The sequence below is a fragment of the Mytilus trossulus genome, chromosome 4 (assembly GCF_036588685.1).
Source record: "Mytilus trossulus isolate FHL-02 chromosome 4, PNRI_Mtr1.1.1.hap1, whole genome shotgun sequence".
Taxonomy (NCBI): Eukaryota; Metazoa; Mollusca; class Bivalvia; order Mytilida; family Mytilidae; genus Mytilus; species Mytilus trossulus.
This window is the reverse complement of record NC_086376.1, coordinates 38,457,389-38,476,081: the sequence shown is the minus strand read 5'-3', so window position 1 is coordinate 38,476,081 and position 18,693 is coordinate 38,457,389. Positions and strand designations below refer to the sequence as shown.

Here is an 18,693-nt window from a genome sequence, read left to right as displayed (position 1 = left end):
GTGTGGTCAAGTGAACGTCAAGTCTGTATTTGATATTTGTATACTAATGAAAATAATCAAGAAGCATTTGGAATGGAATACTGAGCTTTCATTAAAACAAAGGTCCAAGGAAGCGTTGTAAATCCCTTTTATACGTGGTCCGAATTTTGACTTAAACAATTATACAGACAAAATCATTTACACGCTACAACTCGGAAGAAGATAAAAAAAAACCTCGATTTTTTAAAACGTTGTAATGAAATGAGTCACACTTATTTTCACATGAGTAACACGACGGGTGCAATATGTTATCATATGTTGAGCATAAACTGCTAACTACTCCGGAGCACCTGAATTAACCTGAGTTAACCATCTGTCTTTGGTGGGGTTCGTATTGCTCAAAATTTTAAAGCTATGTGAAACAAATTCATTTGCAAGAGTATATAAGAGACCCCCGAAGCACCTCGTTTGAGAGATATTGTAAAAAAAAAGTGATTTTGTGTCTTTTATAGATCCGGAAAAACTTTGTCTGTGGCGTATAATACAATATGTTTAGAAAAGCCTACGTTTACAATGTTTATTGACAAAGCATGATGAAGGGTTAAAAAGTGTATAGCGAATCCAAGAAAGAAAAGAAAACTCTTAGTTAGCTAACGTGCTGATAAAATTTCAGAGATATCAGGCCTATAACAGTGTACAGCAGGTCTGATTTTCGTTCACATGTATTAGTCTCTTCAGCGATGTAAAAATAGCATTTCAGACGAATTGTGCTCTTATCCTTGCCGACCTTCTTATTTTCATGTAAGTTGTAGTTCCTTCAAACACTTGTCAAAACAAGCAGATCAAAGTATCCAGATCATTTAATTTCACATCCATGTGTATTGATGATTTTCTTTCCATAAGCAATAATAATCAATCCAAACTTTTCTGATTGGGTTTCATTTATATATCCTCCAGAACATGCAGAACTAGAAACTAAAAAAGCCACAGACACTGCTTCCTCTGTCTCATTTTCAGACTTTTGACATTTTTACTCTTTGAGTATGTTTGTTTTGTTCATTCACCGTTGTTACATAAATTAAGTGGTACAAGAAAAGCAAAATGAGTATGTTAAATTTGATGTATGCCTTTTTGTGATTCTTCGTTACATTTGTTGTTTTTATAGTGATATTAAGATGATAACACAATATTGACTGCTGTACCCCTATTTTTGACATTTTAACTCTTTGAGTATGTTTGTTTTGTTCATACATCGTTGACAATGTAATGGAATTTGATGCGACTGTCATACAAGTGAGAGGTTTAGCTAGCTATAAAACCAGGTTCAATCCACCATTTTTTACATTAGAAAATGCCTGTACCAAGTCAGGAATATGACAGTTGTTATCCATTCGTTTGATGTGTTTGGACTTTTGATTTTGCCTTTTGATTTTGGATTTTCCTTTTTGAATTTTCCTCGGAGTTCTGTATTTTTGTGTTTTTACTTTTTGTTATCCAATCGTTTGATGTGTTTGGACTTTTGATATTCCCTTTTCGAATTTTCCTCGGAGTTTAGTTTTTTTGTGTTTTTACTTTTACTTCGAATTTGACGTAAGTGGTTATCTTAGTAACAGAATCTATGATAAACGATAACATTTTAATTTAAAATGATCAATTTCTCTCACCTAAGCAGCAATGTACCAACTTCAACTGCATATGGGATATACATTTCCAAACCCATTCAGTATGCAAGAGCTTGCAGTTAATTTATTATGGTTCAATTTTTATTAACGCAGTTAAACCCAATCCTTAAATTTATTATGCATAAAGAAAACACAAAACTTTACAATGGAACTATAACGTCAATCAGGACATGCCAAAACCCCATAAACTTCAGATTAAATCAAATATGACCATTTGTCATTCACGGAAATACCATATCAAATGTATATTAGAATAAGGTTACAGCAATGAATTATTTTTGTGTCATATATAAATTTGGTAGTCGTACATTTATGTGACCTACGTGAGGATAATGGGTATTTCTTAGAAAGATGTGGACATGTAAAAATGAAGATGTGGTTTGATTGCAAATGAGACAACTATCCACAAAAGACCAAAATGACACAGACATTAACAAATATAGGTCACCGTACGGCCTTCAACAATGAGCAAAGCTCAAACCGCATTGTCAGCTATAAAAGGCCCCGATAAGACAATGTAAAACAATTCAAACGAGAAAACTAACGGCTTCGTTTATGTAAAAAAAAAATGATCGAAAAACAAATATGTAACACATAAACAAACAACAACTACTGAATTACAACCACTGACTTGGGACAGGCACATACATAAATAGTGTGTGTGTGTGGGGGGGGGGGGAGGGGGTAAATGTGTATACTGTAGGTAAGGGTTCAATGATTATTTTATTTTAATTATTTTTCGGCATTTTGGAAGCTAAACGTTAATCTTTTCACATCAGTTCTGACCATTGTAATTGATTGCATTTCCACATGCACATAAGATAAATAATATGAGTTTAAGCTAAATGTGTCAAAGAAAACAATTCAATCTATTACAATACATAACCGTCTCCATTCGAATGTATTCCATTAATCAACTTATTCTCTTTACATCAGTCAGGGGTATTAATCACATTGGGCTAATCTCTTTCTATGGAGAAAGGGTAACACGAAATTCATCTGATTTATTCAAAAACCTTTTAAGATAATAAAACTACAGAAATCGTTTAATTGTCGAGAAGGTCAGATTAAAAGAGATTTTTTAGAGAAAATGCCTTTACTGTAGTAAGTTTTGAAATTTAGTGCTTGTTTCTTCCTATGAACTCTTTTTCACGACAAAGCTTTTTCGACAATTCCCAGTAGGAAAAGAAAGAAGTGTACAATATTCAGCAACAGTTTTTTAAGATAGTATTAAAGAAATCAGACAAAAATACACAGTTGTGCCTACTTTGTTTTTTTCCTAAGTTGATACATGCATCAGTTGAATACTAAATTAACCAATTCGAAAGTCGAACCATGTGCAATACAATCATTGTATATTCAAAGAATTTTCGACTTATTGACTTTTGTATTTGCATGAGGCAGAATGTTTCATGCCGTCCTACATAAATCATTCTTTTTTTAACAGCTTGACATTATGTAAAATATACGTCGTAACGGTTTTCTTTTTAATTATAGACTTGCATATACAAAAAGAAATATGATAATTAGATATAGGAAGATGTGGTGTGAGTGCCAATGAGACAACTCTCCATCCAAATAACAATTTAAAAATTAAACCATTATAGGTTAAAGTACGGCCTTCAACACGGAGGCTTGGCTCACACCGAACAACAAGCTATAAAGGGCCCCAAAATTACTAGTGTAAAACCATTCAAACGGGAAAACCAACGGTCTAATATATATAAACAAAACGAGAAACGAGAAACACGTATATATTACATAAACAAACGACAACTACTGTACATCAGACCATATATAACCATATATAAAAAAAAATCCAAAAACAATCGGAAAAATTCGGAAAAAAATCGGAAAAACTGGATTACAATGTTGTAGTAAACGATAACTCCTTTCAAGAATAAAGTTGACATATAAAACACAGCGGGAAAAAAATTCTTCAAAAAGTAACTATCTCAGGAATTTAGATTGTCACATGTACATGTAATATGAAAAAAACTAAAAAAGTAGTGTGTTTAATATTTTGAAACTATTTCTTTTGACCAAAATGTGATTCTGCTCGTGAGTTCAAAAACGACGGGTTTTTCGTAAATTATTTTGTTTTAAGATTAGACCGCTAGTTTTAAAATTGAATTGTTATACATTTCTTGTCGGAACCATAAATAACCGACCATACGATATGTTTTTTTTTTCTCATTATTAAATTCCTTACGGTTGCCTATAATTACTTATATCCACTCTATTTGAACTTTGGTGGATAGTTGTCTAATTGACAATCTGATGATACCATGTCTCCTTATTTTTAATTAGCAATAGGGATATATGGCAAACAATTTGACTGCAACCAACAAACAAAAACAAGATATTTATTTGTTACAGCTGTATAGTCCAGGAGGGTAGTATCGTACATTGGTAGATCACTCAATAAAGAAAAAAAGTTTTCTACATCAGTTTAATTACTTGAAATTATAATTAACAAGCTATGTATGAGCATGTTGTAGTGAATGTTAAATAATTTATTAAAATTTGGGCATGACTTTATAAAAATGGAATTACAAATTTATTGTAACTAAATGTGCGTGAACATTGTATTAGACACTGCTATTGTCATTGCAAAATAAATTTGGTAAGTTCATGAATAACTAAAATTGTACATAGTCCGAAACATTGGCATTATATACAGTCCGCCAAAAGTTAAGCACCACCGAAATATAACTGGCAATATTTTTATTACTACTGCGAAAAAAATATTAATGTTTGGTGTTATGAATTACCTTCAACATACCCTAAGAAAATCCATTACGACCAAAAAGATTGAACTCCGATAAAGCAGTCAAGCAACCTCTTATCATAGGTCATCTGCGCATTTACAAAATACACTGTTTCTCCAGGTGGTAGTGTTAGTGTTCGTACATTGGTCAGGCGACTTCTCAGAGGCAACCGAAGAGCAAGTCTTGGTGTTTAGAGACCTGTACTTACAGGTAGGCACTCTACCGTCAGGTTTTAATGGGATAATGACTATCTATGCTTGAACATAAGAAGCAGAGAAAACACTCATTGTTCAGATGGTAGTCAGTTTCTTTTACTGCCAGTAGACGCCATAATGCGAATTTCGCGGGGAAACAAAACGACCTATGACCAAAAACAATGTTTGCACAAGGACTGCATTCAGTGCTGGTGGTGTTCCAGTACGGGGTTGCTTCTTATACCCATATAAGCTGGGTATGCATATTCTGCAGGGTAACATAAAATGGACAGACATACAGAGATTTGGTGCCTTAAAATATTGTAGTCTCTCATTTCAATATTCCCCCACTTGCGTCTACATTGCCAAGACCCTTGTTCAAGGACGACAACGCTAGAACACATAGGGCAAGGATTTTAACCGAGTCAAAAGAGCAACAAGCCATGTATACTGTTTTTTAGCCTTCCATGTCCCCATACATAAACCCTATCAAACATGTCTGAGATGCCGTTGGCGGAAATCTCAATCACAGTGATCTACCTTCACAATATTTTGTCGATTTAAAAGTGGTATTTGTTGTTTAAAGCAACATATTTTCTTAAACTAAAGCTTGAAGGCTTTCACCGAGAAAAATACGGCGATTTTTGTAACTGTACCGGAAGTGAGGTTATTACACATGCTATTGACTCAAATATTGACATTACATTTGCCGAACATACTAAGGCTTATGTGTAGGAAATTTTAATAATATTGGGTGATCAATTGTTGTAAGAAAATAAAGTCAAAGTGAAACTTAAATTCTGTTTCTGAATTGTGTAATTTACACTATTTCTATGAACGGAAAACCTACATGCATAGAACCTTTATAAGTGACTAAAATTACATTTCTGGTTTGTTTATGGTATACATTAGCAAAATTGCCATATGATTGTTTTCTTTTTTCCGTGGAATAATTGATTTTTTAAATTTAAAAAAAAAATCTATGCAATAAAAATAGGTGGTGCTTAACTTTTGGCGGACTGTATATGTATGTGTTATGTGTGTTGTAAAGATATGACATCAAAGGAAGTGGGAAATAACAATTTGATTTTCATTGTAATAAAATGTATGTTTTAAAAGAGCATCCGTTATTAATATGCAACTGTTACTCTGCTTTCAAACTATTTATTTTCCGACAGAGTAATTACATTGATATCTTGCTTCAAGCCCATTGACCTGACAAAGACAATTGTCAAATATCTGCCCATTGTACGATGCAGTCATGTACTCATTATGGTTTCTGCAGTTACCATATGCATCCTTACATTCTGAAATAGTGAAGATTACCTTTTAGATATAAATGATTTCAGTTCAGAATCTTAAAAAAGAAATTGCATTTTCTAAATCATGAACATAACATACAGGGCGAATTTGCTTACCAGGGCACCTGAGATCACCCTTAGTTTTTGGAGGGGTTCGTTTTGATATTGTTTTGTTTTCTATGGTGTATTTTGTGTACTTGTTATCTATCTGTTGTTTCTTTTTGCAGTATCTACCTTTCGTATTCATATTAGTATATCTTTGTCCAGAACATGCATGAAATATTAATGACTGAACACAACAATCAAGAAATTAATCAAATTTAAAAAGAAATGCCGTTCAGTTGTTTGTGAAATTGCTGTTTTGCCACTGGTAATGAATACACAATATTTTGCAATGTTAAATACAGGACTACAGTGTAAATGTGGCAAACAATATGTTTTCGAGCCAGAACAGAAAATGAACGACCATCGTATCACAGGTATATAAGATGAGCGCTCACAAACATTAATTTTCCCCCTGACACATTCTATATATTTGCCCGTCAGAAGTCTGTAGTTTAGTGGGTGTTATATTTTTGTTGTGTTCATTGTGCTGTCAGTTCGGTTTTCTTTTGAATTATTTGATTTTTTATAGCTGATAAAAAGTATGGTTTTGCTCATTGCTGAAGGTAATACAGGTACAATGTACCTATATGCATTTTACTTTGCATCATTTGGAATCATTTTGTTACTGTTCTTATAAGGAGTTGACCGGATCTCTTTAATTTACATAATATTTCAAAGATAAAGAACATTTAAATTTGCTCACTTCTGCTAACTGCCTTTGCCATCGTCCAATAATTGCCAATTCGTTGACATTCGTACGTATTGCAGTCATCTTCCCATCTTGAACCTTGGTTGTGACAAACACCGTTCACCTTGCAACCCTTACATTGTGTTGGCACTGGTACAACGTTGGAATTACCTTAAAGTGAAATGGAAAAATTGACATACTCTTTCAACTTCTTCATATTATTACAACAAAACATAAAATAAGTGTAAGTTTACAAAGAAAAAAAGGCATGTAAAATGCTTTTAAATTCATTTACTCAAGTTGTCTTAGATTTTTATTCCTGAATTTATTATATACTAATCATATTAAAAAACGGAAACCGTCTAAAATTTAACTAAAATGCTTAAATTGTGAATATTTCAGTAATTTAGCATGACTTTATGATGCTGATACCCGATATTTATATATTTTATGGTCATAAATAGCCCATATGTATGTAGCAGAAGCATTTTACGTTCCAATAGATAGCCTTAAGATTACATTTTCACAATTTTGTAATACTGCTATATTTTTGGGCGGAAAAGGGGTTTTACTGAACTTACTCCTTGCTGTTTTGATCGACGCTGTTGGTCGTTTTAAGCTGGCAGTTCTTTCAATTCTTTTAAAAAGTCAACTATTTTTTCAGTACTTTTTTAATCTCTTAACACTTTGTAAGTTTTAAACTCATTTGTTTCAGCTGTAAGACATTTGTACCTTTTAAACGTGTCTACGGTTCGATTCGTTTTCAAATGAAACAAATCTTTAATTTGTTTGTTAAAATCGAATACAGGCAGCAGTAGCATACCGCTTTACAAAATGCTTTACGAAAGTCATAAATCGATTAAGAGAAAACGAATCAGGGTTACAAACTAAAAGCGAGGGAAACACATCAACTATAAGAGGAAGACAACGAAAAAACAGAAACGCTAAAGATAAAAAAAAAAACGGCAATGCAGTACACACAGAAACGACCTATAAGATAAAAATTCCTTTTTTTTTTTTTACCTGACACAGGAAATTTTAAGATCAAATGGTGGGTTGAACCTTGTTTTGTGGCTAGCCAAAACTTTGGGCTTTTATGGAAATTGAAACAATTCTTAATTTTACGTAATGCTCTATATTGATCAGAACATGTGTTATCAATAGGAAGGTTGACACGAAACGATGAGGGTCCAATTGAATTATGGTTAAAGTAAAAGATATCCTGCCCATTTCAATAAAATAAAATAATCTTTTCCTTTTTGGATTATGATCTCTTCAGTTTTTAATTTTTTAACCTTTGGCCTCGATTTCTACTGTAAAGACATTCATTGTCAAAATATGCAATAGATACAGCAACATTGGTACCGATTAATTAAATTGTGTTTTAATTGTAACAAAAAACAGTAATGGAAAAAGAGAGAATATCAAAACCCAACTACGCCATGGTCAAAGTGTTCTAATAAACTATGAAGAAAAGAATAAAACCTTATTTCGACAATTGTGACATTCATATTCCTCTTTTTGTGATTTCTTGTTAATTAAGTCATTTGTTTACCTCCTTAATTTTTCTATGTACTTTATCAGTAAACAGCGACCACGGGAAACCGAGTTTATGTCGTACAGGGTTTGAAGAATTAGATTATCTAATACATAGATAGTATTGGTGTTGCGTGCCATTCATTGTGTTAAGAAAAAATCTGAAAGGTTTCAACAGACGAAAAATTGATGAGCGATTGAAATAATTTCTTTGACACTTCTGAAGCTACCAAATTGTTATTTGTATGGGCCAATAGAGGTACGTTCTTAATAATGAAGACTATATAACTTTAATAGGCCACTAGTCGAAGAAACACACGTTGAGATAGTTGAACAGATAAATGTATTACACAGTGTGCTATGGCCTAATACGTTGTTCTCATCCAAAACGGAATTAAATGACAAAGTATACACGTGCACTTTAGTAGGTCACTAGCACACTATGCAGCTATTAAATTGAAAAGGCAAACATGAATTTTTTTTTTCATATGATAACAGTACTACAAAACTGTTTTTTGTTATATTACTTTAACAAGTATCATGATTGTGATTACAAGCAATTACTACATACCTGTGCATTGATACCTGGTGGTTATCCCCGTGACTGTACACAAACAATTTTTATACAATTGGTCCAGATGATAGTATGGCATTCGTTCACCATTATGTCTACATTGACCATATGCGTCCTTACAAGCTGTAACAAGGTTATTAGTACATTCTTAAATTATTATTTTTTTACAATGTATAGCGTAATAATCATCAAATTTATTACAAATAAATGCAACAGGAGTATACTGGTCAGCAATTTGATTGAGAGAAAACAATTCATTGATACAAACTGTAATGAAACAACTCATGAAACCAGATATCACTAGATTTTTTGTTTGTCTTCCTTGAGAATCTTTTTCTATAATGTTCGATTTGTAATTTACTTCTAGAGTCAGAGTCACAAAAAAACTTTATCATCAATAATTCATTAAGATTTATATATTTACATTATAGTAAACGGAAACGTATATTTTGTTACCAGACGTGTCTTTTTTCTTCGTTATTCTCGAGGCACAGGTTAGAATTTAATGGTCATCTAATACCATACGGTATTGGTTTTGCTCATTACTAAAAACAGAATTATTCCAATCTTGTCTCCATGTGTGTCGCAATTTTAACAGGCAGTCGTTATCTATATAGAAAATATTTACTCCTATTTGCCCCCAAGCCTTTGTACAAACACGTTTACCAATTTAAAGAAAACATATGTCTATCATTATTTCTAATAGGTAACTATACTTGAAAGTTTAAGTTAGTAACCACATTTTTCTTTACTAGAAAAAAATGTATTGTCCGATGCTTTGTGTCATTTTGATAATTAAATACTTTGCATAGAGGTTGCACAATTTTTTTAAAAATATAATACATTTTTATTGTCATTCCATTTGGCTGGAAAAAAACTAATCACAAAAGATAAATAAGATTTGACATGCAGGTATGCGCCATTATGAAAGCAACCCAACCACTTTAATGCAAAAATATATTACATTCGATTTCATTAATAGTGGCGAACACAATTGTTGTAAAGACGATATTTATGATAGTATGATCAGTCATTTCAGCATTACCCTCCATTATGTTAATGATTGGTCAATGTGACAATACCTGCAGCGACAACATTTGCTATCCAGGAATTTCCATCTCTTTGACATTCATAGGTAAAGCAGTTTTTCTCCCATCTTTCACCAAATGTTCTACATACTCCATCAGGCTCGCAGTCACATCTTTTTTTATTTTGCTCATTTGATTCTTTAATCAGATAAGTTAAAAGTTCTATACATAAAATTGTCTTCAATGTATAGACAGAAGGATGAAACATGAAACAAACAGATAATAACTTAACTTATTTGCAGCCCTTGATGAGTATACATTTGGAATTACTGACAAACTGCGATGTAACGATCCATGAGTCGGTTACACGTAGCATGCTTTCCAATTAATAGAGTTCAAATGGTTACCATGTATGAACAAAAGACACAATAAATGCCAAAACCAAATTAATTGTCCGTGTGATAATTTATTTATACGTTGGGCGTTTTCATTCATTTGAGTTTCATACAGAGAAGTAACAGAAAACTCAAAATATGACCCAATAATTGACAAAAGATGTTTTGTCAATAATTTTTGTATCTTTAACGTTATTCAAATAACAAATAAATAGATTTTTCTTACAATGACTTATAACTATGCAACGTGTTCACTTTATATGCAAAGTCAGAATGTCGAAATGTACTTTTTGTGTTTTTACAACAGTGTATATTATACATAATTATCTATAATATCAGATTATTACATGTCATTTTTCATATCGCATGTATTATCAGCCCTAGGTTTAATATCAGCCCAAGAGCCGCATGGCTCGAGGGCTGATATTGATCGAGGGCTGATAATACATGCGATATGAAAAATGACATGTTATGATCTTTTTATCATATGCTTCAACAGTAAAGAAAAATAACAGATTAATGAATTGATCCTTTTCCGTGGTTCCCGAAGTTTAAAGACTTAAAACGTTCACGGACGTCGGACCCAAAATTTGATACATTCAATATGAAATTTTTCTATCATATGCCTCAACAGAGAGAAAAAAAACAACAGTTTAATATAAACGAATCGACAAAAAAAAAATAAAATTCAACAATATACATAATTGTGAACATTGTTTGGAAAAGTCAATTTTTTTAAAGAAACTTTCCAAATTATGTTTCAGAAAAAAATAAAAAAATGCATTTATTTTATAATTTGTTTGATTTTTTTAATTATTTCAATTATTTTTGTTATTTTACACGATGTACTTTCCAAATAAATAATTGTTTTGTACACTACTTTGTAATGTTTTTCACTGAAAACGTAGCATTGAAGTGTATTTTCCGGAATTTGCCGAGTATCACCGGAATGCCATGTGATAACATTACGGAAAGGCATGTGATAACAATCGAAGCATGTGATAAACTTTTCATATCAGCCCGCTAAGCACCAATTCGAAAAATATGGAATTTACGTCAATTTAATGCTATTATCATACGGTAAAATTTATATGTTATTTAGTCTAAGTATATGATAATCTAATTTATCTCATTTTCAGCACGAAATATTTGATATTGATTTTTAAAATCAATCTAAAATCACAAAAGAACAAAAAACAAAAAAACAAAAACAGAAGGATGGATGGATTTAAGAAGTAGCTTAACACAAAGTCATAACATTAAGTAGTTGCGGAGACTTCTTGCAATTTTGTTTTAAATATACAAGACATATTGCTTTCAAAGTGTAAAAGATGTATTTTTTTGACTAACAATTAAATTATGTCCAATTTTAATAAATTTCGGAAAATGACAAGAAACTCAGATACTATGTGTCGTAATATAAGCTTTCAGATATGAAACATACTAAATGTACAATTATTCGTTTGTTACAAACTATCGTATATACACAAGTTAACAAGAAGCAATTGTATAATGCTTGCCCCAATATTTACCTTTAGGTTTACCAATTCTTACCTTCACATAGTACATAATCCCATGAACTCTGACCAACACGACATGTACATGACTCTCCATAACCACCCATATTGACGATCATTTTATCTCCATGGTTAACACACTTCCCATAGCCATCTTTACATTCTACAAGATAAGCAATACAGTCTTAATTTGTACCAATTACAGCAAATACTAAAGTTTTTGAAACAGTAGCACGAATGATAATAAACCACACGTATGTGTGCATGGAGTCATTCATAAGTGGCAAACTTGGAATTTGTGCGTGTACTGGGCAGAGTAATATTTTCTGTGAAACATACATTTGTAACAAAAAGTGAGCTCGCAATTATATGTGTTGATCTGAAACGATATGACCAGATAGTATGTGTTTGGTTAAATTGTCATATACAATTGTCGTAGAAGTTAAAATGGCATGATATCTACTAGTAATTCATTCGTCCCCTAATTGCTAATTAGAATGTATTTCGCCTGCATTTAATAAATTTTCAAGCACTACACGTGCTTTCACCTATAATGGTTTCTTTTTATAAAATAATTGTTACTTTGATAGAAATTTCTCATTGACACTCATACCGCATCGTCCTATATCTTTTTACAGAAAATAAAAAATCTAACCAATAAGAAATTCACATAAATTTACCATAGTATGTACGTTTGTTATACAAATGTAATATTACACTGATATTTGCTTTTGACGAATTGCATATCTTTGTGATTAATATTCTTCATTCATTATTTGATATGTACATGAGAATGTTGTACTCGGAACAATATCAAACAAATCACCAGTATAGGTGCAGTGTTTCAATATAACATAGTTGAAAAATATCAGAAAAAACAGTTTTCGATGAAAGTTTGTTTTCATTAAAACATTTTTCTTTGGTGTGCAATTTCACTCTGCTTTTGTTTTAAATGTTAAATAGACTATTACTTACTAACGCCCTGTGTCTGTATTACATCACCAGCACCTACACATCTCTTGGTGATACAGTTGGATTCCCAAGTCTCCCCATATCCATGACACCGTCCGTTATCATAACAACCTGATCTGCAATTGTTCGTGTAACCTGCAGATGGAAATATGGGGTCTTCATTCAAACTGTTCATCAGTTTTAGAAAAAAAAGGTACACGTCAAATCAGATAGCAACCACAAATGAAACCTAAGAAATCACAATTTCCTTTTTTTTTTGGCAAAAGGACATGTGGGATATATAAGAAGTAATAGAACCCATTGATCACAAATTACCAAAAATTGTCTGGGGTCAACACTCAGTTTTCAAATATAAAGAAAAGGTGAAGCTCCAGATTTCTCCCTGGGTCTAAAAATCAAAAGTTGGGTACACATAAAACAAACATAAACACAACATTCTACAAATATCAAAATCATTCATTGACAGTATGCCATAAGACTCTATCTAACTTTACATTTACACATTTGTATAAACATATTACTTACCATGCATATTAGGAAAAGGTTCAAATTAAAAAGAAATGAACTATTTACTGATCAAGTAAAGCCTTTTTTTTATTACAAAGAGTTCTTAATTTAGCTAATAAACACACATATTGCCGTCAAGACTATTGCAGTTTTATAGTTACCTTGTGTTACAGATAGTACAGTCAGCAAAAGTAAGCAACCACATGCAATTTCAAACATCTGAAAAATAATTAAGTTATATTAATTCATAAATATGAATATATGAATTGTCTTTAAATCCAAAGGTGATCTTATATCAGTAAACGTACATTTCAATCAATCCTTTTATTAACAAGGTTTTTATTATATTATAATGTTGGTCTTACCGTATCTGTATTTATGCTCTATTTTTAGTGAAAGCAATGATGTGCAAGCTCACTGAGGTGAAATCAGGTTATTTGTGTTTATGATATCGTTGTAACTTTATACTTGATAGCTGTAATATATTTAATCTCGAATTATAAATATCAAATATTTCTATAAATTAAGTCATTGTGTATATTTTTTATATAACTATCTTAACAGTCGCCATTACTGTTATTATAAAAAATCAAGTTCTATATTTTTTATAAGTAGTATCACAATTATTTGATAATACCAGGGATATATTTTACGGAAATGACGGTAATTTAGATGTATTATCATAGTTTAATATCTTGAAACTGCCCACCAAAAGGATATTTAACTACTTGACATTTTGGACATGGCATGGATCGTACGGTAGTCCCTAACACACGCGTCATTCAAACTTGTGAAAAACGGCGATATACAAACAGTGATTCACGAAAGGGCAAACACCTTCAGAATGAAATGTTATTGTCAATATCAAAACTGGTGAAACGATATATTTAAGTACATACAACTTTTTAGAAGCGTTATGTCACATTCTTAGTTGCAACATATGATAATCAAGCTTGACGAGTTGGTTAATAGACCATTTTCATATTACCCACTTTTGACTCCGGTTTTACAATTTTTCGACAGGGTACCAACATCTCGTTTGTTGATGTATAAAATATTTGTTTTCCGTCTGTAATTTTTATTGTGACATAAATAAAAGCAACAGTAGTATACCGCTGTTCAAAACTCCATGGACAAAAAACAAAATCGGGGAAACAAACTAAAACCGAGGGAAACACATTAAATATAAGAGGAGAACACCGACATAACACTAAAACGTAACACACACACACACACATATAAACGGAACGATTATACAACAAAATCCCACGAGAATAACAAATATAACATCAAAAACAAATACATGAATTTGGGATAGACAAGTACCGTGACACGTCTTATCGCAATGTGAATTTACACTAAAAAATAAGAGAAAACAAACGACACAACGTTAAAATGTAATACACACAGAAACGAACTATAGCATAACAATCAGACTTGGGGTCAATTACATTGGAATGTAATTAATTAAATTACACATTACATTGCAAAAATGATCAATTACATCAATTACACATTACACTGTTTTTGAAATGTAATTAGTTAAATTACAATTACTTTACTAAAGTAATTAATTAAATTACACATTACATTTCGTCATGGTATTTTTAACAATATTATACATGTATAAATAATGCATGTGTAAAATAATCATGTTAGCATAGTTTAAGTGTTGCATTTGATAATCATTAGCTATTTTTATGTTTTGTCATATGTCTAAATCTCTCTGGTCTGACCACTTTGACATCAATTCTAAATAGCTTTTCCACAGGAGCTAATGGGGCAGATATTGCTTGATCAGAACATGGAAGTTCTATGATCAGAAGATCATCAGATTGAAAGGAGGGGGAATTGGTTTCTATTAACTTGCCAATACATCAAGGGGTATTTTGACATCTCAGAAATGAAGTCATTTGAATTAATAGCTGTTTGTTTTTACAGCTGTTAATTTTTATTTCTTTAATCCTTTTGTGTATACTAATTTGACAAAATGATTGTGTGCAGTGATTTTAAATTCTAAATGAACTGTCTAATTGCTTATCAATCTATTTAGTGAAAGGATCTTTCTTAAAAACTTAACACTATAATATATGATTCTCACATTTTTTTAAATTTAAGAAAAATTCAATAATAATTATTTTAAAAAAACATCTGTAGTTGAAATAAATATTAATATACATTGTAACTTCAGTATAATTCATAGACTTCCTAAAAAAGTATGCGATATCAATATTTTAAAAACAAGTATTATTTTACAATTTATATTATTAAACACAAATCCTTATCTTTAGCACCATAAAAGTATATGTAATTGAAATGTAATTCAAAAGTAATTGAGCATTACATGCTATTTTCAATGTAATTAATTAAATTACCATTACATGTAATTAAAAAAATGCTCAATTACACATTACATTCAATTACATGGAAAATTGTAATGCATTGCACTTAATTACCATTACATTTTCAATTACCCCATCCCTGATAACAATGGCCATATTCCTGACTTGTTACAGGGCATTTTAAGGGGAAAATGGTGGGTTGAACCTGGTTCTGTGGCATGCCAAACCTCGCACTTTTATGGCCATGTGAAATATAACATCAAAATGACAACACAACACCACAGGACTACAAGATAAATAAATTGGAGTACACAATTGACAAAGAATCACACAAACAACAGCCAACAAAAGGCAACAAGTTCAAAATTTTAATACGTCAGAAGTGCATTTTTTCCACACAAGACCGACTAGTGACACCCAGATACAAAAGTTTGAAAGCCGAAACAAGTACAAAGTTGAACAGCATCGAGGATTAACAGATCAAAAAAGTTGTGGCAAAAACGGCAAGGGTTTTCTGTTAGTTACTAGAACATCCCTATTATTTAGAATAATTTATATTTTTACAAACCGTAAATTTTAAAAAGTGACTATACAAAAGATGTACCTGATAAAACTGAAGTATTAACTAATTACAGGAAACAACTGAAATACATTAAATAACCAGATATTTGAAACACAAAAGTAGACACATCCGAATAAGTTTAAACCTCAACGCCAAGTGACGTCATATTTGAAACTGTAAAAAATGAGGAAAAAAAATGACGTCATTTGAATTTTTTTTATAGTTACTTTGTGTTACAGTTAGTACAGTCAGCAAAAGTAAGCAGCCACATGCAATTTCAGAAATCTGAAAAATAAGTAAGTTATATTAATTCATAAATATGAATTATCTTCAAATCCAAAGGTGATCGTATATTAGTAAACGTACATTTTAATCAATCCTTTTATTAACAAAGTTTTTATTATTTATAATGTTGGTCTTACCTTATCTGTTTTTATGCTCTTTTTTTAGTGAAAGCAATGATGTGCAAGCTCACTGAGGTGAAATCAGGTTATAAATGTTTATGGTATCGTTGTAACTTTATACTTGATAGCTGTAATATCTTTTAATCTCGAATTATAAATATCAAATATTTCTCTAAATTTTGTCATTATGTATAATTTCATACATAACTACATTAACAGTCGCCATTATTGTTATTATAATTACATGAAATAATCAAGTTTTATTATATTTTTTATAAGTATTATCACAATTATTTAATAATACCAGGGATATATATAACGGAAATAACGGTAATTTAGATGTATTATCATAGTTTAATATCTTGAAACTGCCCATCAAAAGGATATTTAACTATTTGACATTTTGGACAAAGCATGGGTCGTACGGTGGATAAGTGTAATATTCCCTTTATATATAATAATCATCATGCTGAGTGACATGATCTTCAAACATCTGCAAAATAATATACTAGTAAACAAACAAGTTTTCCAGGTCATACAAAGTATGTAGGTTCTGATATACGGTTGCCTTTATTTATGATGTTATGTATTTGAGGATACACATTCAGAAATGATGTTGTCTTTTATAGCTTTTGTCCTAGCAATGGCTTTTCATTCTTTTAAAACGACACACCGCCCATGGATATAAACAGTTTTTAGGTTTAGTTTCTTATGTATAAGTTAGAGTTTAGTATGGCGTCCATTATCACTGAACTAGTGTATATATTTGTTAAGGGGCCAGCTGAAGGACGCCTCCGGGTGCGAGTTTCTCGATGCATTGACGACCTATAGGCGACCTTCTGTTGTTGTCTGTTATATGATCGGGTTGTTGTCTCTTTGACACATTCCACATTCCACATTTCTATTCTCAATTTTATGTAGTGATAGTTGTTATACTTGAAGCATTTCTTGAATACGAATAATTCATCTGTAACTAAAATAATAACAAAATGACAATCTGATCTGAACAAAAGATCATTGACAAGAACAGCCTTATCTTTTTTCTTATAAATAGACATTTGAGCATGTATATCTTTTGTTTTATAGATTTTAATTCATTTATATATTTCGGAACTAAGTATGATGTCTATTATCACCGAACTAGTACAGCCAGCTGCAATACGCCTCCGGGTGAGGAATTTGCTCGCTTTATTAAAAACCCATTGGTGGTCTGTGGCTGTTTTCTGCTCTTTAGTCGGGTTATTGTCCCTTTGACATATTCTCCATTTCTATTCTCAATTTTGTAAATAGCTTTGTTCTATATTATTATATATAATACGTGTCTAAATGTCTCCATGATTTTACGTGATCCTCCTGAATAACATGATGAGTTTAACTTTAACACAAGGATTTGACATGGGAAGACAGATTATTCAATATAGAAAGGGATTGTACAGTAGATAAACTCATCATAGATACCAGGACTAAATTTTTGTATATACGCCAGACGCGCGTTTCGTCTACAGAAGACTCATCAGTGACGCTGGAATCCAAAAAAGTTAAAAAGTCCAAATAAAGTACGAAGTTGAAGAGCATTGAGAGCCAAAATTCCTAAAAGTTTTGCCAAATTCAGCTAAGGTTACCTATGCCTTAGGTAGAACTCATTCAAATAAAATAACATTCAAATACCGTCTTTAGAGCAACATATGACAATCAAGCTTGACGTGATGGTTAGTATACCATTTTCATATTACCCGCTTTTGACACCGGTTTTTACAATTGTTTGACAGGTACCAATTGCAACATCTCGTTTGTTAATGTATAAAATTTTTGTTTTTCGTTGTAATTTCAGACACAAATTTTGCCGTTAGTTTTCTCGTTTGAATTGTTTTACATTTGTCATTTGGGGCTTTTTATAGCTGACTATGCGGTATTGGATTGGCTCATTGTTGAAGGCTTACAGTGTTTAATTTCTGTGTCATTTTATCTCTTATTGAAAGTTTGTCTTATTGGAAATCAAACTACATCTTTTTTATATATTCGGGAATAGATTACTTTTGGTACTTAGCAGACCGATGACATAGATATAAACCATAAAACCGTCTTGCAAAGAAATTTTAAAAAGACAACATTAACAACCTCGATTGAATCAGTAGC

The 18,693-nt window shown here is 31.5% G+C and overlaps 1 protein-coding gene across 3 annotated transcripts; it reads right to left on the bottom strand.

The window, feature by feature from the left end:
* Positions 1-4,014: 4,014 nt before the first annotated feature.
* Positions 4,015-16,697, bottom strand: LOC134715262 (protein jagged-1b-like). 3 transcript variants are annotated; one of them, XM_063577326.1, is made up of 9 exons: positions 16,576-16,697; positions 13,411-13,468; positions 12,746-12,877; positions 11,808-11,933; positions 9,913-10,056; positions 8,828-8,953; positions 6,736-6,891; positions 5,654-5,933; positions 4,015-4,340 (listed from the first exon to the last, which is right to left on the bottom strand). In XM_063577326.1, the coding sequence occupies exons 2-8, from the start codon at positions 13,466-13,468 to the stop codon at positions 5,791-5,793; spliced, it is 885 nt and encodes a 294-aa protein (XP_063433396.1). In that variant the 5' UTR covers positions 16,576-16,697; the 3' UTR covers positions 4,015-4,340; positions 5,654-5,790. The 3 variants fall into 3 exon arrangements, with proteins under 3 accessions (XP_063433396.1, XP_063433398.1, XP_063433397.1); XM_063577328.1 differs by lacking the exon at positions 16,576-16,697 and adding an exon at positions 16,381-16,425; XM_063577327.1 differs by lacking the exon at positions 16,576-16,697 and adding an exon at positions 13,615-13,727.
* Positions 16,698-18,693: the final 1,996 nt, after the last annotated feature.